At 38.4% G+C, this 26745-nt stretch overlaps 2 protein-coding genes across 2 annotated transcripts; one reads left to right on the forward strand and one right to left on the reverse strand.

Annotated features, from left to right (window-relative positions):
- Positions 1-4147: 4147 nt before the first annotated feature.
- Positions 4148-9596, reverse strand: LOC119909188 (protein LEG1 homolog). Its single transcript, XM_038727284.1, has 8 exons — positions 9195-9596; positions 8851-8937; positions 6815-6888; positions 6332-6436; positions 5905-6023; positions 5319-5460; positions 5129-5225; positions 4148-5031 (listed from the first exon to the last, which is right to left on the reverse strand). Exons 1-8 carry the CDS (start codon positions 9490-9492, stop codon positions 4880-4882), a joined length of 1074 nt encoding a protein of 357 aa, XP_038583212.1. The 5' UTR covers positions 9493-9596; the 3' UTR covers positions 4148-4879.
- Positions 9597-11751: 2155 nt separating this feature from the next.
- On the forward strand, positions 11752-20155 carry stx7l (syntaxin 7-like). The gene is made up of 10 exons (XM_038726816.1): positions 11752-11848; positions 15114-15207; positions 15368-15437; positions 15628-15718; positions 15871-16008; positions 16745-16791; positions 16870-16960; positions 17089-17161; positions 18160-18242; positions 18649-20155. Exons 2-10 carry the CDS (start codon positions 15123-15125, stop codon positions 18742-18744), a joined length of 774 nt encoding a protein of 257 aa, XP_038582744.1. The 5' UTR covers positions 11752-11848; positions 15114-15122; the 3' UTR covers positions 18745-20155.
- The last annotated feature ends 6590 nt before the right edge of the window (positions 20156-26745 follow it).

A 26745-nucleotide genomic window follows, 5' to 3' on the forward strand; every position in this document is an offset into this window, starting at 1 on the left:
GTTTTTATTGACTAGTAACACTACTTGTAATAAAAGGAGGTAAACTATATTGAATGTAACACAAACTGCATTTTCTTGAATTTGCTTCTTGCTTCTTGAATTATGTTGTGGTGTTCAACTGAAAAACATAAATTCAACTTTACACAAAAAAAGACACAATTATATAAACAGTGAACTCACCCTCAAGATTCTTAATATTTTGGATTTGACTGACAAGTTGATGATATCAATGGTAATTTTTTCCTATCTACTTATCTTGCTTACATGTTGTTTTAATTTCTAAGAATCTCTGAATCTTGGTAGCCTTGCTAACATCTTGTTTCTTTAATGTTCCTACATGAATTCTGATTCATAGACCTTTTTCACAGCAAACAGTTTGTCATTGTCATAGCAGGAAAAGCACAGGTAGAACTAACCGTGTTCCAGACCGGCCGGAACTGGGAAATTTCCAAGTTGAAATATTCGACTTCAGTTTCAGTTGCATGGTGGTGCATGACGCCAAATGTAAAAAATAACATGGCTGACCGTGATAAACTGTTTCTTTGGCAAGATTATGCACAGTTAAACTCTCAGCAGTGCACTTGGTTTTAATTAAAAGGATGGCCATTTTATTAAAAACAAGTGATAAATATACGTTAGGCCTACTTGTTAACAGTGTATCCTTCTAGCTACATCAGCTGGTAATCCTCAAAAGTCAGCAAACGTTGTAGGCTATCTATCCAAATGTTTTCACATTTTGGGGCATTTTTAATATTTTCCTGAATAACTTTTGGGTAGAGAACATGACTTTCAGATATTGTCCAGCTACCTAATAACATTGACAAAATATTTCTAGATCAATTTACATGCAAAACAAGTTTTGCTATTTGATACTTGTATGTATTATTTTAATTTAATACTTTACTTTGCCTTTTACAGGGCAGCGCGGTGGTGCAGTGGTTAGCACTGTCGCCTCACAGTTCAAACCCTGGTTGTCCCGGCCTTTCTGTGTGGAGTTTGCATGTTGTCCGTGTGGGTTCTCTCCGGGTGCTCTGGCTTCCTCCCACCATCCAAAAACATGCAGGCTAGGTTAATTGGTGTCTCTAAATTGTCCTTAGGTGTGAGCATGAGTGGTTGTCTGTCTATGTGTGGTCCTGCGATGGACTGGTGACCTGTCCAGGGTGTACCCTGCCTTTCGCCCAATGTCAGTTGGGATAGGCTCCCGTGACCCTGTACACAGGATAAGCGGTTGACAATGGATGGATGGATGGACTTTGCCTTTTACTTTAGGATTTACCATTTAGATGTGTGCTTCCATGGGAGCTGCCATTGTTGTGTGACGTCATTCGGCTGCTACTCGTGAAGTCGCGGTACATATTTTTTCTCCGAGTTCACGAGTAGGAAACCTGACTTCAAGAGGCCTTCCATAGTACTTTTTCTAGTTTGGAGGTCGGAAATTTCCCAGTTCCGAGATGCCTGGAATGCAGCATAATAGCTCTGTTCCATCAATGTTTTCTATTCAATTGCAACCATTTTCTTTTTTGCTAAGTCCCGCCTATCAGGCTTTTCTTCTGGCAAAGCATTTATGCAGTTTACAATGGAAACATTTACTACTCAAAATTATTAGTAATTTTTTAAAACAATGGGCCTTTCATAGGCTTTCTTATTTCCTAGTTTGGAGTTTGGATTTTGTTGGCTGAAATTAGACTGTCTCTAGCACTTTTTTAACTGGAGCTAGCTAGCTAATTGGGTCTTACTCAGTGAGTGTGGTTAAAAAAACTAGATCTCCAGCTGATTTGGGATCTTAAAAAAGCACATGATGTCTACATACATGATGCAGATAAAGTATCATGTCCCAGCTGAGGCAAAAGTGCATGTCTCATGCAAAATGTCAGCCTCCATAAAGAGATAGCATTCCTGTATTGCAGTAGCCTACTAGGCTTGCTAGCTAGTTAGCCCTGGTTTTATAGTACAGATGTTACTCAAAATGTAATTGGCTCCCATACACCCTGTAATACCACATAATAAGGTAGTTTGTAGGTAGAATAATAGTAAGCTGAGCTAGTCCTTACCATCTGACTCCTGTGTTTTTGCTTTTGCAAAGGTTTTAGATCGGAGTATGGCCCTTATGCACGTAGCTTCAACATGTGGACAAAATTCAAAACTCCACAGCTCAGCCATGCCTAGTAAAAGTTGCCACACTGTGCTTGTGCAATCACTGTTTGGGGAAGGGGTTTAGTTAACAGTCAGTTAATACTGTTATTAGTTACACCTGTGTTGGACATTTCTAAATAATCCACTGTGAAAAAGATTTATTCATCTTTTGTGGTTTCACTATACAATGTGTGCCCCCTGTAATACCTATGCGTCCCTCCAGAGGGCCGCACCCCACAGTTTGGGAACCACTGATGTAAATTAGCCAGTGCAATGTGTGTATTATCAAACCTTGATTCGTGACTATTTTGAACAGGTAGTGTTGTAAATCATATACATGTCCTTAGGAAGCAGTATTTACTGGTGAGTCCTGTCTGCAAATTGGCACAGGTTATGTAAGAATTTAGAGGTTTTTTAATACAGTTATAACCAGAATACATTCTGCAAATTCTGCCATTGTATTACCATGTGAGTAATGTTGATATATTAAATTGATTTAATGTAAAATTTTATGCTAAACTCTTCAAAGCCCTGTCAATATAATTTATGTTTTTGTACTGAGCAAAATTTAGTAGCACTAACCTAATGTGGTCTAAAAACAAGGAAGAATTAATAGGAAGAAACACCAAGAATAAGCTCAAAATCACAAAAAACAGTACACACATGCACTTCTTGAAAGGATATCACAATCTGCGTTTGTGTTTTTTTATTGTCAGTTTGTATTTGATATTGCTTTTCCACAGACAATCATGAGCTAGCATAGATACAGTACATGATGTTAATAATATGCAGAGGGTTTTATTGTGCTCTCTCTTGGCAGGAATAATGGCCCTTTGTGTCTTCCTTTTAAAAATGTCTTGGATGTCATTCTTATTTGATGCCATCCCCTACAGTGATTTAAAATGTGTGTTGTATTTTGTAAAAGTAAATGTCATGTTTTGTGTTGAAATAAAGACTTTTCCATAAATCTTTATTTCTTACTTTCATACTTTCCTTGTCATCTACAAATTGGTTTCCCACTTGTCTTCAGTCATTTTGCCTGGACATCACATAAATACTCTTGAAGTGTTTCTGTTCCCTTTCAATAATCCATTACCAGGAAATCTTAATGCCATGTGCAGAAATTGAAAATAGGCATTGAGTGTTTATATGGCTCTGGCCAAGACAGCTGCATCTGATATAAATCCATTAGAATTTAATGGGCAGATAAGCCACCCTTTCCCCCAAAGATATGGCTGCCTTTCTGTTTGTCTGGCAACATCTCTGTGTATGGCTGTTCTGTCCAGTGGCAACAAAAGGAAGCCAAAATAAAATAAAAATAAAAGAGGTTACAAACATGTGACTTTCTTTTCCAGTATTAACATGTATGTGTAACACTCTTCCGCTAATGTAGAAGAATACACATTAATTTATGTTATTGTAAGTATTATTTAAAATATCAATGTCTTACTGGATATATTTCATGGTTTGTGCTTTGCACTTTGACAACTCATGATAGGTTATTACTTGCACCAAATTACCACTAGGGAGCACTATTGGACTGGAGTAGAGCTACACATTATTTAACATCAATCAAAGTGGCGCTATATGAGGATATGTTAGCTGACTGTCTTTACAGTCATAATGAATACATTTAAGGATTTGTAACAAAGAGCTTGTCTCAACTGTACTTGATGGCAAGAGTCTAACCTTTAAACCCATCTGTCAGAAAAGAAATAAATAATGAAAGAAGTATTCAGATCCTTTACTGAAGTTAAAGTAGTGGCAATGCAGTGTAAAATACCATTACAAATAAATTTCCTGAATTCAAGATCTTACCCAAGTAAAAATACAGAAGTCTTATCTGCAAAACGTACTTATGCGTATTATTATGCAGTATTATTATATTTTTCAAAAAATTAGATTTTTTTTTACTGAGGCATAAATGTGTAAGATTTTATGATGTATAATTGTAGGTGGAGATATTAAACTACTTTATTTATTGTTGTTAGGTAGTTTAATCTATAACAAAACATCACATTTTAGAAACTTTATTGTGTAGGTAACTAGTAACAGACATTTAGTGAAGAAAAAAGTACATTTTCTCTATGAAGTGCAGTGAAGCAGTGTGAAGAAAGGAGAACAGAAGGAAAGGTAGGCTATCTAAAAAAAACTGTAATTAGGTAAATACTTAGTACTTAGTTACACTCCCCCATTGCCATCTGCCCCACACATTGTGACTTACTGTGAGCCTAGTTGATTGGAGTGGAAAAATTTAAGATACTCTTTGCAAACACACCTCACTGTGCATCTTCAAAGAAAAGTTTGAGAACTTTTTGTGTCTTGTTTTTCTGTACCATATATTATTGATTACAGTTCAATAACAAGATTATAATATATAATAAAATGCCAATAAAATGAGGGCTTGTTGATGATTTACTGAGACACAATGTATTCACAAGAGTGTCAAGGACAAAGACATACAGGGGATCAACTGCTTTAAAGTATAATCTGGAACTACCTGTTGATCTACATCATCCAAATAATGGCGTAACTTACTTTCACTACTGAAACAAAATGCCAGTTAGTTTTAATACAAAAGTTATCAGTATTATACTTATACTTACTATTACTGTAAAGAAATAAAACAAAGGTCAAATCAGATTTTTCACATTTGTCTGTTACTTTTAGATGAGAAACTGCAATTATGCAATTATAGAACTACAGCTGCTATCTGTCTGTCTCTCTCTGTGTGTGTTTGTTTGTCTCAGCAGCTCGTAGTCATTCCAGTAATGATGGACAAGAAAGTGTTGGTAGCGAAGTTGGGATTCAGGAGGAGCTGCTCCAACATCTCTCTGCCTTTCTCTCTTGTGTTGACTGAACACATGGCACTTCTCCACAGATGAACCAAAGTCCCACCTGGCAGGTGACATGATCAAGATCATCCTTAAAAGCTTACTTATCCAATAAAAAAGATACTTATTTATATTTGTGTGCGTGTGGGTGTCTGCCCTACCCAGGATATTGTTGACGCTAGTCATCCAGGAGAAGATAGACAGTGTGTAGTTCTCCTCCTGACTCAGATCGGCAATGTTAGGCGCATTGTCGCCATCCTAGTTGTACAGATATGACAGATGAAACAAAAATGAGATAAATACACAGGTTGGAAATATGTGATTTCAGAAATGAATGTTGTGGGTGCGTACCTTTAAAATTCTACTTGGGAGAGGGGACATGAACATCGCAGATTTTTCCAAATTGGAGTGGAAATGTGCCGCCGAAACATATTCCGCAGAGTTCAGCCAGCTGTTGGCAAATGACACCTCTGCAGCAGAGTAGTGGCTCTGCCTGAAGGAGAGGACACAAACATTTTGGGAAATTTGCTCATTCATTTTGTTGCAGAGAGTTAGAAAAATCATACCACAAATATCTGCCAAATGTGATGCTACATCTAGCAGCAGATTAGCTTAGCTTAGCATAATGATTAGAAAACATTTTGGCTCTTTCTGAATTCACTCTTTATTTACTATATTTACTGTATTTAATTTGGTGTCCATATACAAGTGTGTAAATTTTTCAGCTATATACTGCCGTCATAAATTCTACAATGGAACAAAAAAAGTAGTGTCCTTGGCATGTACACTATTTTCTGCTAACAGTCCCACAATGCAATGCTTCGCATTTTTTAGTTTTGAAAATAAAGTTAGTTGAGGGACTCGACAGCTGGCAGGGATGATGATTAGCAAGTCTCCGAAATCTCAATATAGATTATATTATAGATAGATAGATTACTTGGCTTTGCATGCAGCAGAGGCATAAATTGAAGCCATCTGGGCCGCCCAGTAGAGGCCGAGGAGAGCGTCTTTCTTTTCATTTTCAGGAAGAGGAGAGTCAGCCGAAGACTTCAGACCCTTTAATCACACACATAGAACATTAAGGAGGTACTCCAGCGATTTAGTATTGCACTTCCTTAAAGTTGGGGATGCAGAAGAAGAATAAAAGCAGCAGAGGCCGGGATATCCTGAGTTTTAGACATATACTGTGTATGCCCACATTTTTCAATCTCCAAACCCCCAGATAATACATGCTTTATGTTTTAAAAAGGACATTATACATCATACTCATAGGCTGAGTAGTGATCCCCACAACAACTGTGTACTATGTGTGTGTGTGTGTGTGTGTGTGTGTGTGTGTGTGTGTGTTTGTGAACTGCATGCACCTGAAAAAAAGCATCCCACTTAGACATGGCATCAGGGTAGCGAGCTGCACAGTCAGCATATGTGGTGCAATAGTCTGTTACACCTTCAGGCACCTGCATCTGGACCTAATAATATCAATATCAGTCATGATTACAATCATCATCATCATCATCATAATGAACACCATAACAATTTTAATTTGTCAAATACTTTAGTTTATGGCTAAATTCATGCGAAACTAATGCTATTCCCATCGGCCTCAACTTTGTGCTACTTTAGAAAGTGTTAGCATGCCATCATGCTAAACTGATATGGTGAATACGGTAAACATTATACCTGTTTAACATTAGCATTGTCATTGTGAGCATTTTAGCATGTGGATGTTAGCATTCAGCTCTAAGCACTGCTGTGCCTAAGAAAAGCCTCACAGAGCCCGCTAGCATGTCTGTAATAGACCCTTTGTCTTGTTATCAACTGTCTCACTTGTCCAACTGCACAAGTACCTGGACTCCTTCTCCCATGAAGCCCTGCTGTGCAGCAGACAGGAATGGCAGTGCAGAGACAAAGTAGCTCACACCTGGAGGAGAAAGAAGTGGTGTTGATAGTGTTTTAGTGTAAAGTGTTGTGTATGTGTGTGTGTGCTTGCGTGTGTGCATGTGTGTGTGCATGTGTATGTGTATGCAGGGGCGGATTGGCCACCTGGCAATTCTGGCATATGCCAGAGGGGCCGGACTATTTGTTTTGGGGTGGGCTTGTCCGATTGATATTTATATCAGTGTCTCCAACACATCAGCTTTACTTGGCGACCCATTTAAGCATTTTGCAGAGAAACACTGAGAGAAATGATTACGTTATAAGACTCAGACGGTGAATATTTCACAAACACGGACCAGGTTGCCTAATGCAACAGTGAACACTTTGGTGCAGGTGCAACTGAGTACAATGTTGGTTTTGGTTTCGATTGGCTTCCTCATTAACAAGCCTCCTCCGCGCACTCGCGGGTGAAAACAGTATGGTCATGCTGTGTCATTTCGGCCACTTTATAACATTATTTATAACAGCCCACTGCTGATGGAGAAAGTCAACAGGGCTGACAAATACAGGGAGAGAGAAAAAGGAAGAGGTAGCTAGCTAGGGCAAGCTGCTGTGTTTGCAGCAGAGGTGTCTGTTCCTTGCTTGTGTGGAAATATTAGAAGTGAAGGCAAGGAGAGCAGAATTAAGTAGGCTAGTGAGTAATGTTTTTATTTATGTGTATTCCAATGTTGAGAGCAGTGTTTTTTTCTGCAATGTTTAAATCGGCTACTGTGATCATGGACGTTGCTGAAATCGGCACAGATAGAGACCCCCAGTGTTCTTGTAGGCTGAATGAAAATGCTTTGAGAAAGGTTTACTTGCACAATAAGAAACATGCAATGCAATTTGAATACAGAAGAAACAAATGTGCATTGTCCACGAAAGTTACTTAAGCAACAAAAAAAAGCTACTGATTAATCATTATATTCCATTTTATTGTTGTATTTTGAATTGTCACCTGCTAAATTTTGTGCTGCCATTGATATAAATAAAGACATTTACTCCATAAATTGGTGCAGAAAATGTCTCCAGAATGCAGAAAATTAAGAGTTTAATGCTCAAAATCTTCTGGGGGAGGACCCCCTGATACACAAACATTTTATCATCGAATATTTCTTCAAATTAGTGTTAAAATATCTTCTCCTCTTATTCTCATGACCAAAGTCTTTCATCACACCCCTAATCTCTGACCTTATGTCACCAATTCTTTACAACACAAAGTGACGCCCTTGCTGTTTCATACAGTAGGTCTACTGCTTATATTATCTCACCATCTTTACACAAACGTAGTGAATGTGTGTTCGTGGGGATGCGTGGTAAGGTGGGCTGGTATGGCTACAGTGCCAGGGCTGAATTTTTGTCCCAGTCCGCCCCTGTTTGTATGTGTGTGTGTGTGTGTGTGTGTGTGTGTGTGTGTGTGTTTGTGTGAGCCAGTGTGTATAATGTTACGGGGACATTAATTTGTTTACACAGTCACACTGTGGGGACTCGCCTTCCTTTTGGGGACAAAACGCAAGTCCCTATAACCCAAATTATTATATTTTAAGGTGAAGATGTGGTTTAATGTTAGGGCTAGGGTACATCTACAGTCAATTCAAGTAGAACTGTATTTGTTCCTGGAGGGGCAATTTGTTTTTCAGCAGTAAAAACATTACGAACACACAGATACCACAATATAAATCACACAAATATCAAAAGGAAAAGGAAAAATACAGAAAAATAAGTATAAGGGTGTGTGGTCTAATTGATAGTACCTTTAACTACTGGAGTGTAGCAGTTAAATGGCTGAGGGTATGAAGGAGTGTTTGTATCTGTTGTTTTGTCCAATGGGTACTTTAAGTGGGAACCCAAAGGGTCTGATACTATAGGTGCATTGGGTGAATGCTGTCAGACAGTTTGGATTCTACTTTCTGTGTGTGTGTGTGTGTGTGTGTGTTGTGTGTGTGTGTGCATTTGTCAAACTTACAGGCCCACCAGCTCTGGGTAGAAATACACGTTGTATCTCCTGTCTGCAGGCCACAGGTTGTAGCACTAGTTGGGTCAGCGAGGCGCCCTGCAGAAACAACACATTGTACATAAAGTTATCAGATTGTGTCTCTTATATTACAACAAGGGATGGGCATTTTGCTCATGTTGACTCCGAGACTTACAGGAAAAGTTGCTTATTTAATCATTACAAAGAAGTCATGGCTGAGGGTTAGATTTAGAAGTGCTCTTAAGTGATTCACTGTCCACTTTTGCACAAACTATTCTTCCTCATTTAGGGGAAACATTGTTATTGATAAAAAAAGAAAATAATTGAAATCTTACCTGTAGTTAGCATCCATCCAAGCTGCAGTGTAAGTCCCCAAACTGGACTGTCTGTGGCATTTGTCCCCATGGATCCCATAAATGGGTCTGTAGCATTTATCATCAGCCGGTAAAGACTCATGCGCTGAAGGAAGTGCCAGGGGTCGGGAGTCAGGATGCCATTCTGTATCGGCAGGTCAGTCACTTGGCCGGCAGTTTGGGCCCACAGGATAGGCATGCCATTTTCTAGAAATACGGCAGAGCTGCAGAGAGATACTGCACATGCCAGGAGGAGGCCGAAGACTGTCGGACGCAGCATGACTGATGAGCTGGGACTGCAGAGGGATGAAGTCAAGAGTTTCACTCTGGACGGAGAGTTCTCACATAAATACAAGGCTTAAATACCCTCTGTTTACACAAGCAAACACACATACACACACACTCAAGTTAGTCCGCTTGTCATGTGAACCCTCAGCGACAGACAAATAAGACAATGTGTGTTTACACAGAGCTCAATACTATCCAAATACTCAGGAACAGAAAGTCCAGATAAAAAGTGGAGTTGAATAAGGACAGCATAAAAGAGAAATCATGCAACTCAAGAAGCAGACCTTCTCCATGATTCAGTCACTGACATTTCATTTGTTTTTGTTTTTTTTGTTTTTACATCTGAACCAAGTTGAACGCTCTATAAATGGCACATACATAGTAAAAGTGATTAGACACTTTTATTACTTGTTATTTTTGTCTTAAACTGTACCGTATATACATACATGATTTTATCTGTAAGTTGAAAATTGTTAAGGTTATTTTTTAAAGCTAGTTCAAAAGACTGTTTAAATCCTTTAACCATCATTTAGCACACACTCTGCAGACTGATAAGACCTGTCCTGTCGGTCATCAGTGGTGAATTATCACATCTACAGTTGTCAGCTGACCACCATGTATTGTATAACTGGAATCTCAGGCACAACATGACATCCAACTCACAAGTCATGTCCCACATGACTTTCATTGTCACAAGTTACAAAACCAAAGGACAACTGATATGGGACATTATGTGAAAGTGCATACGAGCTGATATGCTTCAGCCCTCTAATGGTTTGTATGGTCTTACTTTTGCACACTGTTTTGACCACTCCCCCAGTGCAGCCATGCAGAAACTGTGATTCTGACAGGCCTTTTGGTCTCCAAACTAACAGTGTAACAGATTTGTATGCGAAAGATTGGATTATGTGGAACTGAACTCTGTTACAGTGGCTGTGTGGTTAACCTGCCTGAACCATAATGTGCACACACTGTGCCCGTCTGGTCTTACACAGGACAGCAGATCATAGTTACCTAAACATATATTATTGCACTCATTGGAGTGTTCAGCACATCTCTGCATCTTCTGGACAACACACGTTTTTGTCACTTTTTCAAACAACATGTGAATATGTTAAAATTGTAATTTAACATTTGCAGGTTTGACACACAGGGCTAAAGCCAAGATTTTTTTAAAAAGAGTCATGCCTCCAACTTCCCCCACACCTGCACCCTAACCATTCTTGGAAAATTTAGATCAGATACAAAAAAGTTTCTAACGTTTCTTTAATTGTCTTTTTTCATTATTTTTTTATTTAGTTGTCTGTTTAATCAAATTTTCTGTAAATTGTTGCACTAACCCTGCCAGGACTAAAATTGTGGGGAAGAAATATTGAATCCTTTATTTAATTATTTATTGATGGCCTAAAAGTTATACATTAGTCTTAAATATTGGAAGCAGGGGTATAAAATACCCCCCATGAGCATTTTCTTAACTGTACGGCGTAGGTCGCCAAATCCCTAGAAAAAAAGACAGGACCTGAGGTGGCAGCTTTGGCCTTGTTAATATATATTGACATTTTGATTTATGTTACACAAATGTGTTAAAAGATGTTTTAAAGAAGACACAGAGGTGTTTAAAGGATACACATCCAAGCCTTGATGGAAGAAGTATGCAGATCCTTGACTCAAGTTTAAGCATCAATACTACAATTAAATTACTCTGTTACAAGTACAAGTAAAAGTTTACTTATAAAAGTCTAAAGAGAAGTCCTCATGCAGGACAATCTCTTCACAGTGCTAAATGATTATAGATGTTGCAGTGATGCATTTAAATGTGAGCAGCATTTCCATGGTGTGGCCAGTTGAGGTGGTGCTAATTTAAAACCAGTGTATTGCTTTGCTTTGCATATTTTACAAGCAAAGCACGAGTTTTGTATATGCATACATGTATATGAAACTAGTAATCACAACTGTCAAATAAGTGTAGTGGACAAAAAAAGCACAACATTTCTTTTTTAAAATGTAGTGGTGTATATGTATAAAGCTGCATATAATGGAAATACTCATCAGAATTGTACTTTATAGTCTATTTAACGTAGATCTTTTAAATTCATGTTATTCATCTTAATTCCATTAATTCCTACAAATAACCTTCATAACACTAAAGCTTCCTTTTTGCTATATTTGTTAAGTAGCAATATGCAGTTTCTATTAATCCTTATCATTAACTTTTTGCTGCTTCATACAACCCTTCTTTTGTCTTACAGTAATTTCTACCAATGATTTAGCCTGCTCCAGACATCATGTGACAAGGAAGGAACAGAGAATCAGGAAACGACCAGCCGCTGCTGCAAATCACAAGAAAGGTAAAGTCCCAACATTTAGACTACTGAACATTTAGGAAGGATTGACCACACTGACAGCATTAGCATGATAATCACTATCGTGTGAAGCTGATTCATTAAGTCATTAAAAGAAGTTGTTCTCCGGAAAATGACAGAGAAACATCTTCAAAAATGTGCTGCGACTTTGATTGTAACTTATTGACGTCTGTAACCTGCTTCATGTTGGAGTCAACAGTGGAATAAAGTTCACACGAAAAAAGCAACTTAAATTCTGATAAGAAGTTACTCAGTTCTCATAGAGATCTTGTATGCTGCCTTTTCTCGTCAGTGGAAATCTGTTGTTTCCGCATTTTCTCGCTAGCAGTTACTGAAGTAAAGTTAAACGGACAGAGAGGGAGTGTGCAACAGGTTAAAGCAGAAAGCATGGATCAATGTATTTTATCTGAATCTTTAAGTAAAACGCATTTTGCAGTTTTACGGCACGATAGTTTCTAAGCAGATGGTTATTTGCATAGGCTACTGGCCATAGTTTCAGTCCTCTTGAGAAAAAAGCACAGGAAGTCTGCGTGACTGGGCTGTAAACATTCCTCACCCAACCCTGTTTCATATTAGGATTAATGCAGTAAATGAGAGTGAGTGTCCCATTAGAAAATAAAAAAAACTATAAATTGCATATGAAATTGACGAACTTTAAAGTAGACCGTGTGCTTCAGGTCTATGTGGGACTGTTTTAGTGAGTTAGGGCTAACCTTAGTCCCAGTCAAATGAAATAGTTTATTAATGCCACAGCATAAAATTATATTTTACATCTATATAACGATATTTCAGACAAGTTGTTGCCAACCTTTTCTGTCAGGTTTTCTAGTCTGGGTCTGCCTGGACAGAGTCACGGGTAATTAAGAATCAAGCCTTCTAAGTTGTCAAAAAAAACAAACAGGCTTCTGTGGCATGTCTGTGGGAGGTTAGGTTATGATGCCCGCATCCCTTAGCAGTTATCTTACTGTAGCGTTATGATAACCTTAAGTGGGTTATATTTGACGACACGTCGAGCTTGGGACTGTTAATTAGCCTTAAGGTGGAGTTATTTTCATGTAGCTAACGTTAGCCATCACAACGTTAGCTAGCGGTGTTATTCCAGGTGACGTCAGGGCTCTGGGATTCCTCGGTTAACGTTACTATCGTTACGTGATGATTCCTTTGTCTTTATGCTAAGATAATATTAGGAAGTCTAACACTGATAAAACCGCGACTTAATTAAACAATTTGCTTTGGGATTTGTTCTGGCACATGGAACAAATCTTTTAATAGACCTAGATTTAAAGAACAAAAATAACGTTAGATTTTATTAAGCATCCTCCCACGCAGGATGTTCTGTTTATATAACTATATATAGAAATGTCTCTGCATGTTTGCATCCATGCCTTCTCCACTTTAATGTTCCAAATGTGTTCATTTAAAATCATTTAAAGTGGAAGTTTAGTAGTGCATAAGAGTGAATATGATATTTTTACAGGAATTTTTCATACATTCATTTGTCAGTGTTTAGGCCGGTTTAGTCAAATTTACATTTATATAACTAACGTTACTACTTTGAGTGTCAGGAGCTGAGCCTTTCAACCATTTATTTATTACTTTTAGCTAATTATTGAAGGCAAGTTTATTTGTATAGCACATTTTAACAACAAGGTAATTCAAAGTGCTTTACATAAAACATAAAAGCAACAGGGAAATATAAAAAAGTTAAAAGCAACATAAAATATAATAAAAGTTACAGTAAATATTTAATTAAAAGCAATGATAAAAACTGAAAATGTTAAACATTATTTTTCAGGGTTTTTCCTGCATAGAGAAATTTTGGCGCCCCCCAAAGAGGTTTTAGCGATCAGAATTGGGGGGGGGGACAACCTTTCTAACCCTCTGCGAATGTGTTTTAATAGCCATTTATCAAACAACTGTTGAGCAAGCAGAACACAACTTTAAATACGACGCCTTGTCTTCCAGCATCTCTCCTCTCATCCACTGCCGCTGTGTATGTTACACATGCGCTGCGCTGGTTTGACCACCGTGTAGAGCAGTTTTCTTGCACAATAATTTAGTGACTGAAAACAACCCACTGAAACTGCTGTTTTATTAACTGGAATTAATATTAGGCTACTAATGGTAAGCTATAGTAGCCTGTACTATTATCTGAAATTTTAATGAATACACAAACATTAACACTAATCAAACCTTAACCACACTGGTGTAGGCTAATATCAGAAAATGGCTCTACAAATAAATTATCTGTAGGCAGATTATCCAAATAAAGTGTAACATCTAAATATATTATTATACTAACATTATACTTTCTGTTTAATGTTATATATATATATATATATATTTTTTTTGTTTATCAAATGATCAGAAATAACAAGAAAATGCATAAATTTCGGTCATTAGGTAAGTCATTGCTTTTACTGAACGCATACCCATCATGCTTATTGTCGTGCAAAGTCATCCCCCAGAGGCCCATTCTGAGCCAGGGAAAACCCTGTTTTTAGCTAATTATTACAAACATTTGTCGATTAATTTCAGCTGACTATTTCAAAAGTGTATCCATAGGTTTTAGCTAATTACTTCAACTGTCTATCCTTTATTCAGTTTTTTCAAATGTTTATCCATTACTTTTTAAGTAATTAAACTTCTCTGCTAGCTTGCTAACTAGGTGTCACGTTCTCAATCACATCATGTGTCAGGCATGTACCGTGTCCTCAGCCATCATAGCTGGTAGTTTACTGCCTACTGTGACATTACATTTACTAATGATCAGACCACCATTTGTAATAATTTTTGCATGTTTATTTTCCCTTAAACACAAATGTGTGGATATATATTTTTCAATCAAATCAGTCTCTGTTTTTTCAATTACTTGACTTAGCCTCCAAAAATAACAGTTGACATTTTTGGTGTTTTGCAGTGGAGAAGACGTGTAGACTGGCTGAATACTATGTTTTTTTTTCCAGATATCTACAGTGAAGCCTGAACATATTGTCATGTTCAACTTTATTGCTTCTACTGTATTAAAATTTCAATACGTTAGCCACTACAGTTGTGATAAAATGAGGCAAATTGGCTACAGAGAGACAAAACTCACCCCCACTAACTAAACTGAATGCTTTTAGCCCAAATACCAAAATGTGTTTTCACATGCGAGTCACATGACCCCAGCAAACATCCCAGAATAATGTCTCTGCCTGACTTTATGAATGAATGAAATAACAAACTGTGCTGTTGTGTGTCCTCACAGCTCCCCATCATGGCCTACCAGGCTGGGATTCTCAACGAGCCCAGTGCTTTGGTTCAGAGCATCAGCTCCAACATCCAGAAGCTGACACTGCTGAGTAATACACAACACATACACGCATACAGAAGAAGTTGTCATCATCAGCTGCAACATTCAGATTACAACCACTTTACTGACTCCAGTATTTGAATTATGGTAGACATGTGGAGATACTTCAGTACAGGTAAACAATGTCTGCACTCTTTCTTCCTCACCAGCCTCGGAGCTGCAGAGGACAGTTTCTCTGCTGGGAACAGAGAAGGACAGCAGCCATCTGCGTCAGACGCTGTGAGTTATGGGGGCTCGGTTGTATTTGCATAATTGGTCTGTTGTCATGTAGATGGGGGAAAAGGATAAACCTTGTAATCAATCATAAAAAAATTATGTTGGACAGATACTGATACTGCATTTTACACATCTGTGGACAGTATTTTTCTACTCAAACAAAACGAAGAAAATATCTGTCTTTGGTGACCAGGCAACAGAAACAGCAGCAAGGCAACCAGCTAGCGAAGGAGACTGACAGACTGATCAAGGCATTCGGTGTACTTCCCGTTGGTCCTGATCAGGTATCGAATTTCTTCCTTAACTAGTCTTCAAAGTCACAGTTTCCCTGCTTGTTAATAGCAGTTTAGTACCATCCTGTTAATTTTCCAAATGTTTAAGTTTTGTGGCTTTTCTTTTGGTCAACATTTTTATTCTATGTGTGTGTTTCTTTTAGCGTCAGAGAAAGATACAAAAAGAGCGTCTGCTGAATGACTTCTCCGCCGCCTTGAACAGCTTCCAAAAGACCCAGCGGCAGGCAGCCGACAAAGAGAGAGAGTTTGTGGCCAGAGTCAGAGCCAGCTCCAGGGTGTCGGTGAGTAACCTGCTCTGCCTGCAAGGTCACCAGGTCAAGGTGTAGACTTTTAGGCTTTTTTTCTGTTGACTCTGCCACATAGCTCAATAAAGATATTGAGGCTTTAGATAAAGACAGCAGATTTAGGTAAGAAACAGTTGACAGCAGTAACAAAGGAGAAGACTACCATCACCAAAATGGATGAAAACTGATGTCCACTATGTCAGGTGCTGATGAGCCTGTACTTTGGCATTGGTTTCTCTACTTAAGTTGTGTGTTCATATTTATTTTCACTGAGAGTTTACAAGAGAAGCTTCACAAGGTATAGCGCACATTACTGTGCCACAGACAGTGTAGACACAGATTCTTTCAGGAGAGCGTGCCTTCTTAGCAACATCGTCCCCTCACACCTTATTCAATGCACAGAACAGTATCGTGTTCATGCTGATAAGCAGGAACAGTTCCTTATTGCCTTAAGTTGTTGATTTAAGGAACATTTCTTGGCTGGGAAACTAAAAGCAACGGGTTTAATTTGCTTTAGGTCCCCATTCCATGTTATTGACAATGAACTGTTATGCTGGTATTTAATCAAATTATATTTGATGAGATATTATGTGAATTACTGTGGGATTTATAGCCCTCTGTACATACTGAATTGTTGCTGTACCCATATTTACAGTAAAGAACGTCCTCTGCAGTCACATGTGCAATAACAAGCACATTATGTTTATTTAAACTCCTTAATTTCCTGCGACAGGTGGGACAGCCTGAACCCAGCTTTGGAAGTGGGCCTCCTTTCCCCAGGTATGTCCACTATTTATATTCATTATTGTTTCAATCATTATTATGACTATTATTATTTGATCTGCATTTGTTCCTCAGTGAATCCCAGGTACAGGCTCAGGCTGAGGCCATCACTGAAGAAGACCTGAGGCTCATCCAGGAGAGAGAGTCGTCCATTAGGCAGTTGGAGGTGCAAATAAGAATGAACACAATATCAATATCACAATATCTCATCGGCTCTTTGTTTTTATGTTCACTGTTAACCCATGTACACGAGTGCCCCTTTCACATGAACCATCTGTCTTTATGCTTCTTCAGGCTGACATCACAGATATCAATGACATCTTCAAGGACCTGGGGATGATGGTCCATGAGCAGGGAGACATGATAGGTGAGCTTTTGTCACTTGTTCATAGATTGCTCGTCTGTTCCTCTAATAATGTAACAACTTGCAACTGAAAGATCTACTTAATGACAACAGGAATGTGGGCTGGGTCAACAGTCTTCTCTCACATACACCAACGTTATTCAATAAAATCTTTGCCCAGAATGTAAAATAAAAAAATAAAACAAAAACTGTATAAATGTAATGGAAACATGTATTCTTATGTTCATATCCACCCTTAACATAATAGCTGACAAAACAAAAAAATAGAACTCTCAAGCTTACACCACAGCTTCCTCCTTACAGAGTAGATGATCAAATTACTTTGTAGTACTTTGTAGTTTGTGCTATATCAATCTTACATTAATGAAGAAATAGTCATTTCTGAATGTGTCAACATAACAGTGAAGTAGCATTTTAAAGCAATTTTTAATCCAAATATTTGGGAAAGACAGCGGAACTCAAATGTGTTGCAGGAATAGTTTGAAATTTGGGGAAATATTTCTTACCGAGAGTTAGAAGATAAACTCAATATCACTCTCATGTCTGTGCGGTAAATATGAATCTTCAGCCAGTTAGCTTAGGTTAGCACTCAGACTGGAAACGCGGGAGAACAGCTAGTTAGATAATAACATGAGATATAACATGCTAATTAGTCTTTGTGCTAAGCTAAACAAGCTGAGCCAAGCTAAGCTAACTATCACCTGGCTGTGCTTCACACAGAACGGACAGATAGGATTTTCTCATCTTACTCTCTCTTAGACCCTTGGATAAGGAAAAACTACACACAAAAAAACATTAGTAAAATTTTTATAGTTACAAAAAGAAAGATAATATCAGGGAAATAATGAGCATAATAACATAAATTAAGAATATGACTGTGCTGACCTGTCTAACCATCTAATGACTGTGAAAACACAAGTGTGTGTATTTGTGCTACATGATCTTCCCCCGTCTTCCAACCTGCTGCATGAAAATGTATGTGTTTCCTGTGTGTTCTGCAGACAGTATAGAAGCCAATGTGGAGAATGCAGATGTGCATGTCCAGAGTGCCACACAGCAGCTGTCACGTGCTGCAGACTACCAGGTAAAAACTCAATAGGACAATCAGATGAGAGGAAGGGCAGATACACAAAGAAGAGATTAAAGAACAAGAAGAGGCATTCAAATGTATAAACGTTCAAGAAGTTTGATTGTTAGCGGTGCATCAGTGAAGAAAGATTGGTTGCTCTGGTGGTCTCTGGGGTAGCAGTAGATATTCATATGTGACTCCTGCACAGGGGCTCCCTTATCTAACCAAGTTCTTAGTCAGTTTGCTTGAATAAATAAAGGAAAAAAGAAAATTAAAAGCTGAGTCACAAGGTGATCTGATTCATGCTATGTCTTTGAGTCACTTCACTGCATCAGTTAAAAAATCCATCCCTCTATTACAATTCACACTTTATCTTATACCTTATTACACAAACAATCACTTTGTGCTTCCCCCCCATCAGCGGAGCTCCCGGAAGAAGATGTGTATCCTGGTGATAGTGTTGGTTGTAGTTGCTGTTATTATTGGACTCATCATCTGGGGTTCTGTCAAACAATGAAGGCTTCTTCTTCTTCCTCCTCTTCTCCTCCACGTGTCCTGTTTAGTCATCAGCCTGGACAACGGATCAAGCACATCCTTCCTCTTCTCACCCCCCTCATGAGGGGAGTCATCACGACTGTGTGTCTTTCTTTGACCTGATTATATTTTTAAGATATTGCAGTCCTCACTGACAGGACCACACACTCCTTCACTGTGAAAATAAAACTAGCGCTGGTAGCTTTATTTATGTAATCAGCTTGAATTAAATGATTAGTGTCTGACTGGGGTGTGATTTACTTGGACGGAAAAGCTAAAAGGTGTTTTAGCCGTCAACCTGATTATCAGAGGGAGATTATTGCTGTGTTCAGTGGCAGTCTTGTTGGCTCCACCAGCTCTGAATGTTAAAATACAGTACAGACAATGCTTCTGGGTGCAATGAAGCAGCAGGTTGCAGTAGGCCGGTAAAAGTGGATTAACCCTCAGATCAGTCTCTCATCGTTTCTTATCAATTAAACTATGAGTGTGCACTGTAAAATTGGGAATAAACAAAAGCCACCCTTGGTTTATAGTGCAATTTAGCCAAATTATATTCAGCAATAAAGTGATCTGACATACATTGCCCTCTTTCTTATCTATTATCTCCTGTATTTTAAGTTATAATTCATTCAAATTGATAATTTCTATTCAAATTGACACTGTTGTATTCTAATGATAAATCAAGAAGTACAGTACATACACATCCTAAATGCTTAGGACAGTATATTACACTCTTCTATCAGCCAATTGTTCCATGTAATAAGATTTTGTTGTTACAGTAAGTAGGTGGTGTTTCCTTCGGCCAGACAAATCACTTTTAACTGTTCTTTCTTCTGTGTATTAAATTGCCTGTCACATCACAGATGATCCTACGCAATGAATCTACATGCAATATGTTAGTTAGTGCTGGTGAAGGTCAAGTGATAGTTCAGTTTTATGGTTTGTTTTAACATACAGTACATAGGTATGTTGATTTTAAAGGCCCCGCACACCACACAGGTGTTTTCAATCATCTGGTTGATTAATCCTCCTTATGCGTTGATGGTGGCCATAGCTATGTCAGTCAATCACGGTCCAGAGGAGAGGTGTAATCAGTCCCATTAAGTGGAAACATCTGTGTGGCTTGACGGCTTGCGTGTGGGGCTTCACTTAAAGTACAGTTATCACTATTTTTCTGTGACTGACAACCCACAGTACATTTCTCTATCCCGAAGCTATATTCCCGAAAATGAAGAAACCAAACTTAGTAGTAACCTGAAGTAAAATAAATTAAAGCAAACACTAATAATTTTTTACTATTTCACCCAAATGTAAAGTTATGATGACATGTATATTTTTAATACTGAGATTTAGCAGCCTACCATGTGCTGAATAAATTACCCAAATGTACTGAACCTGAAATGAGAAGAGTCATTTTTAATTTGAATGAAATTATAGTTTACCACTTAAAGTTCTTTTTTTCCAACACAAAGCCAAATCTAGTATAACAGAGTCCTTAAGTATGTGTGCATGACTACATTATTCTGCAGTAAAAATACAGTTTATTAGATTTGGTTTTTATTTAAATCCATACTGCTTCTTTGAGTTAGGACTGTTTTATGTCATTCCACCAGTCCTACATAGCACAATTCTTGCAAACACTGCAGAAATAGATTTGTTTATTCAATAGTTAAAGTCAAAGATTGGCAGGTTGCTGGATGAGAGTCAGTGGTCAGGTCGCTTTACAATGTTTTATTTAAGGTGCAAGTGACTTCAGGAACAAAGATTGAATGTCATTCCCTCTTTTTGTCAACATCACAGTATTACTGTGAAAGTGCTAGTTTCCTATTGGAAGACATTTAATGAATAATTCAGGATGGACATTACTAAAATAGTTTTAACAATCTGAGGTTAAATATCTTGGTTGGAGACATTACCAGATCTAGGTTTAATAGCTTCTTTCATATTAGAAGATATTAGAGATCCAGTGACCTCTGCGTGCCTACAGTTAGTCTAATTTTAAACTTTGCAGATAAAACACAAGTGATTTATGAGTAATGCTCTTTCCACCCTCAGTAACTGTTAGTGACTATCTTTTTTTATTCTTGATCAAAGCATTTAACTCAACTGTTTTAGTATAGCTCAGTATCAGTACAGGACAGTAAATGTATATTGGGAGTGAACCTGGAAAACAACATGTGTACTCAGTTGACTGTCCTGGGGAAAATAAAGGTTCAAATAGGTTTTTAGGCCCAGTTATTAACTGGACAAATATAGGCAAGGTCAAATGGTGTACCGGCTGAACTTTGTTGCATAATAGAGAATGTCAGCTCATGATTTTGCCAACATCTGGTCATTTAAGACAGTCATCACTAGTATCTGCCCATGATGCACGACCGTGTTCCTGTGTCTTGAGAACAGCATTAACTCAGCATTTTCTGCATATAAGAACAGCCTACATTCTCAAAGCTAAGTTTGAACCCTATTAAAGGTTAACTAAAGTTGAGTAAATGCCTCATTTGCTGGGGCTGAGCCAAATATGTCATCTGTCACAAACAGCATTTTTTATATAGAAACATTAAAAAACAGATCCCTGTGGTACACCTTTTCTGGTCTGATAGGAGTTAAAAATCCCCATTAAATGTCATCTCCATGTTTACCCCATAGACTGAAGAAAGTAAGCTCCAAGCAGCGATGAGAGGATGAGATCAAGGAGCAGACAGGATTTAGCTTGTATACTTCAGAACAGACAGTGCTGGAGTTGGATTTAGATGTGGAAGTAACAGACTGCTGTGACGCAGAAGGCAAAAGTTTCCTTGGCAGAGTGAGGGATGAGGACATTTTGGACAATGTTGTGAATACATCACTCGGGAAGAGAACAGGTTGAAGTGGACGTCAGTAGGACAGGGAGTATTCTGGGGTGGTTACACACAGAAAGTAGCAGCTTTCTGCAAAGAGCTGAGCAAGATTTTCCTTCCCAACAGAAATGTCACAGCTGAGGAGCATGAGGAAAGTTTCACCAGGTGCAAAGAAAGCAGGGGTGTTTGTTTTGAGGTGAATAGACACATAGGAAATTATTAAGTTGTTTTTCAGTTGACACGTCATTTTCCTTTACATTTATTTTAATGTCTCCTTTAAGAAAAATGCTAAACAGCAATCCACATGTGATTATATGGCAGACAGGAATTAAGGTTGAACTTGTAGGTGGAAGTAATCTGTTGATGCGTCTCCTCCTTTATAATAGTGTAATGTGTCTTGGGCACAGAGGCGGTTTCTGCCTGCTGATGTAGAAAATCACACGTGATGGCAGAAGTTGGACTGGAGGACTATACAAATAAGTTTCACTCTTCTGTGATGCAGATAAATGGGATAAATAACTCATCAGTGGGTAAACACTGAGATCACTGAAGTCAGGTCGTTCAGGTGCGTCATTAGAAAAAGGATTGGAGGAAATAAGTTGCTGTGAGTTTTTCTTTCCATTAGTAAGCTGAAAGTAGAGTGACAGTGAAGGACACTGTGGGCAAAGACACTGTGTTATGTACCAGTTCAATTTTGTTTTTACACACTTTTCATATCCATTAATTTGTGTTTTTCTTTCATGTCATTTGTGTGTATTTTTTCAGGAAGAGTAGCATTAGCAGAGGCTAATAGGGATCCTATAAGATTTGAACAATTGTACACAGCATGTAAGCAATTGTTTTGTAAAACTCTCAATGCACTTTTAATCACATCTTCCTGAAATGTGAAGTTGCTGATTGTGGTAAAAAGTCTGTCTTTTCATCAGAAAAAATATATAAGTAATTAATTATTGTTCCAGCAGGGGGCAGTGCTGAACTGCTTACCATAACCCTCATATTGTGGTTGTAGTTAAGTCTACAACATACCACTATGTATTGCTATTACCTTGCACCCATGCCTAGCATTGGTATTATTGTAAGTACAACAATACAATAGCCACACAGTATACTGTCATTGCCCGCTATTTACAACTGTGCACACACGCAAAGACGCATGCATAAACGTGTTAATAGAATAATACATCTCATATATTAATAGAATAAAGTCAAGCTCTAATAAACTTCATTAGATCTTTATCACAGCTAGTCAAGGCTTTGATCTCTCCCAAGTGAGATTTTTCTGGTCCAGGCCAAGTTAATTAGCTTAGATCAAAGTCCAAACTGTCCTTCAAAGTGGCTGCTCAGTTTTTAAGCCCTTCAGCAGGCAGCATGTAGAAGAGTCCTTGAGTGAGACAGCTCTGCTCAGGGTTTCAGATCAGCACAATAATAATTATCATCAGATGGTGCAGTAAAAGTTATAGAGTAGCACATTATTTTCTCAGCTGAAATCGTGTTAGCAGCAGAATTGTGCTTGTCGTTACTGAATTTCCTCTCCTCTCCTCTCCCAGCACATCTACAGTGTGCTGTATCAATGGCTGCAGATGCCCTCTATTTATAGGGCTAGCTAAAGCCTGCAGGATGTCTATTCTCTTTCAAGACAATAATGTTAATAAAAGATCCATTTACCTGTTGATTCAACATGTATTTTGGAAGGTTACTAAAATGTGAAGAGTGAGATAATTTGCAGAGCACATTAGGGTTTCGTTATTGAGTATCACACCTGTATCAAGATTTAATTAGACTCCACATTCAACAGAAAATCATCAACTCTGAAAATTAAAATCAGCATTTTGCCAGTGTTCATTTGATACATTCTGAATTTTTAACAGCCACTCCAGAGCCAAAGCTGCTACGAGTGACAAAGCAACTTAAAATTATCACTAAAGTATCAATACTTCTGCAGATCTCATCAGTGCCACACAAAGTGCAAAGTTAAAGTCTAAATGAGCCTGTGTTTGGTGACACCTTCACAACGTATCTGTAAGTGAGAATCCCAGTCTCCATCCGTGATCCCTGTCTTGTAACCCTCAGGTCTCGTCCAGAGCCCAAGAGGGCAGAATTCCTCTCAGCAGCCCAGAAATGTAAACTTTACTTTGGAGTCCAGCTACAGTCCGGCAGGAGGAATGCAGAGTACTTTCTGTTAAAATGTCCTCCTTGAAGTGTACCCTCTCTGAAAAGGAATATTTAGAAAAAAAAAAGTCATAAATAAAGATGTGGTAGAGCTGGCACTGGTGGGAGGGCAACTGGCAGTAGAACATAAAAACATGCTAGGAGGAAAGGCCTTTTTTAGATTTAGAGGCATCTGTGTATTCTGGTAAATATTGATGTTTTTCTGAAGAGGAAGTTTCTCTCAGGTATGTGACAGGATGTTCCACGATGAGAGGAAACCGCTGTACTCACCTGCCGTTTCAATGTTAAAATTCCAAGCTCACACAACAAAACCTTCGTACACCTGTTCAGAACTGTTTATTCCATCTGCGCTGATAAACAAACAAATAAAATCAAGTAAGCGCAGATACTGTGCTTTTGAACTTGGATAACCTCTCATATTTAAGCTCACAGCGGGTAACTTAATAGTCTGGTGGCTGCTGGTGGGAGCTAGTGGTAAATGATGCTAAACAACTTCAATAAGCAGAAACCATGTGATGTGGTGTTGGTAAACAGAATGCAGCATGCTCACATTTACCAAAGTGGCTGGGCTTTTCATGCCAAGGGACACCAAAGGGACAAGAAAGTCAGAACATCTATTTATGTTACCCTCAGTCAACCCTCAGTCCCATATCACATTTGCAAAAAGGACAAATTAAAATTGTCTTTGTTGAATGTCTTTGTAGTATGAAAAGGGCCTTAGTCTGAATTCCTGCCTCATGTGATATAGTATGTCTGAGTTCCTCACCTCTAATAAAGTACCTTTAAAGCTGCACTAATGTAACATTTTTAGATAAACGATGGGAACGGGGTTGCTCATAGTAACAAACCTACAGAGAATTATCACTCGTCTGCGGTTCACCTCAGCCCTACAGGATTTTTTTTAGCTTTCTTTAGGTTCATTGTTTAATTTTTTTTCGTCTTGCTACTGCACTGTTTTGGTTCAGTCTCTCATCAAATTTGTTTCCAGCTACACAAAGCAGCTGTTTTCTGCAAAAAATTAAAGAAGCTCTGATAATCCCACGGTACCCTTCTCGCCCAGCAGCATAGAGCAGACAAATGTAGAAACTAGCTGGTTAACACAGTGGAGTATTAAGCATCCAAAACAGACAGATTTTTGCCTCAAGAGTTGGCAGAGAGTAAGACAGAGCTAAAAGGTCTCCAGTTGGCCAGAAACAAGCCTTGAAATGAATGCTAATGTTGGTCCATCTGGTAATAATATGTCAGTGTTGTGTTTACAGCATGCTGCTTTGCCCCCAAGTGGCTAAAGAATAACGTTATGCAGGTCTAAGTAATCTTCAAACATCTGGAAGACTACAATTAAAATGTTGCTACTTTTGACTTGCCACTAAATAGCCCATGAACTTATTCCCTTGCAGTTTGTAATATAATTTTACAGTTTGAGACTCTTTCAGTTGTGGCTGTTGTCATTTAGCTGTGCTGCTTTTAACTATAACCAATTGTTCCTGTCACCTAGCCTGCAGTTTCTCAAGCTATTACTGTAAATGTCTCACAGGCCTATGTGTTCCACATCTCTGCATGACTGGGAATGTTTTCATGAGTCTGGGTGGCTTTCAGAATGAAAAACACGTCCCAGTTTTAATTTTTTGTTTTCTATAACTACTTGTTCCTTACAGTTTAGCCTTGTGGTTTAAATGCTGACCTTAAAACCAGGAGTTTTATCTTAGGTATGAGCTGATATTGGAGATGATTTCTGTTAACAATTTCCCAAACTCCTACTTTCTCATCCTGCAGACATCTCTTATTACAGCACAAATTGATTTATTCATTTGTAACAAAGGAGAAAGTAAGGGAGGCTTTCATTAACCTCCACCTCAAATATTTTTTGGTACAAGTTAAATACCATTCTGGTTTGCTCACCCCAAATCATCTCCTATATGTGTAGGGGACTGTTTATATAGAGAAATGTAACCAGGAGAAAAAATGCAGGAAGACAAACTATGGTGACCTTGTATAACGCAACGGACGTCATAACCTCCAGCCGCCACACCGTTGGTGGGAATGAAGAATGGAGGATGGAGGAAGGCAGGGAGGTAATTGAGGAATGGATGAGTGTCTCCTAGGTGGCCATGTTGTTGCTCTGGAAGGATGTGGGCACTGGTCAGACCACACACACATACACACAAACAGAGACACACATACGCACACTAATAGCAGGGCCTCGCCAAGCTTCAGCTGTAGTTATTGTTATGCAGTGGTGAGGATTAAACTCTGGGGCTTCACCATGGTGGGACCATAGAAATTAGAGTCTGCATTATTACAGTGGTAGGTATTTGATTCTCGGTTTCTATAATGGTAGGTAATAAATTGCGGGTGTTTGTCATGGTGGGACTAGAGGAATTTGGCTCTCAGTTGAAGTTCCTGTTGAACTACAGTTACGCTTGGAGGATCTGCATGAAGCAGGAAAAACCTGCCAGCGGAGTAAGCTAGACGGCTTCCCACCCAAACAACATATTTTAAGTAATCAGGAAACCAGATCTACATCATTTTCTGTTTGTTGTTCTTCCATGGTGATGGCTACGTACAGTCTACCATATTTGGCTATTTAGACTATAAAATGTAATTATAACAAAAAAGCCAGAGAATGAGGTAGCGTGCTGGACAGAACACACCCTGGTAGTCAAAGTCACTGATGCACTGTCACGTCCAATCAGTGAATTACTAGGGCATCATTGCAAAGCTTTGATTATAAAGCCCCTGAATTTTTTTTTTTTTAATTCTTCAAATATTAATGATTAAATAAGCAACTTAAAACTGAACTATGAATTAAACTTTGGAAAACTCAGCTACTCAGCTATAACTCAGCAGATTCAGAGCAGAACAGTGTGGGTGTGGTTTGACCAGATGTTTGACCAGGTGTGATTAACAGTGATGGCAACATGAGAGGAAACAACCCTGATTGGTGCACAGAAATACAGGGCATCTTCTTTTGTGGAAAA

The sequence above is a fragment of the Micropterus salmoides genome, unplaced genomic scaffold, assembly GCF_014851395.1.
Source record: "Micropterus salmoides isolate LMB-PRFRI ecotype aquatic unplaced genomic scaffold, ASM1485139v1 Ms_hic_scaffold_18, whole genome shotgun sequence".
NCBI classification, from domain to species: domain Eukaryota; kingdom Metazoa; phylum Chordata; class Actinopteri; order Centrarchiformes; family Centrarchidae; genus Micropterus; species Micropterus salmoides.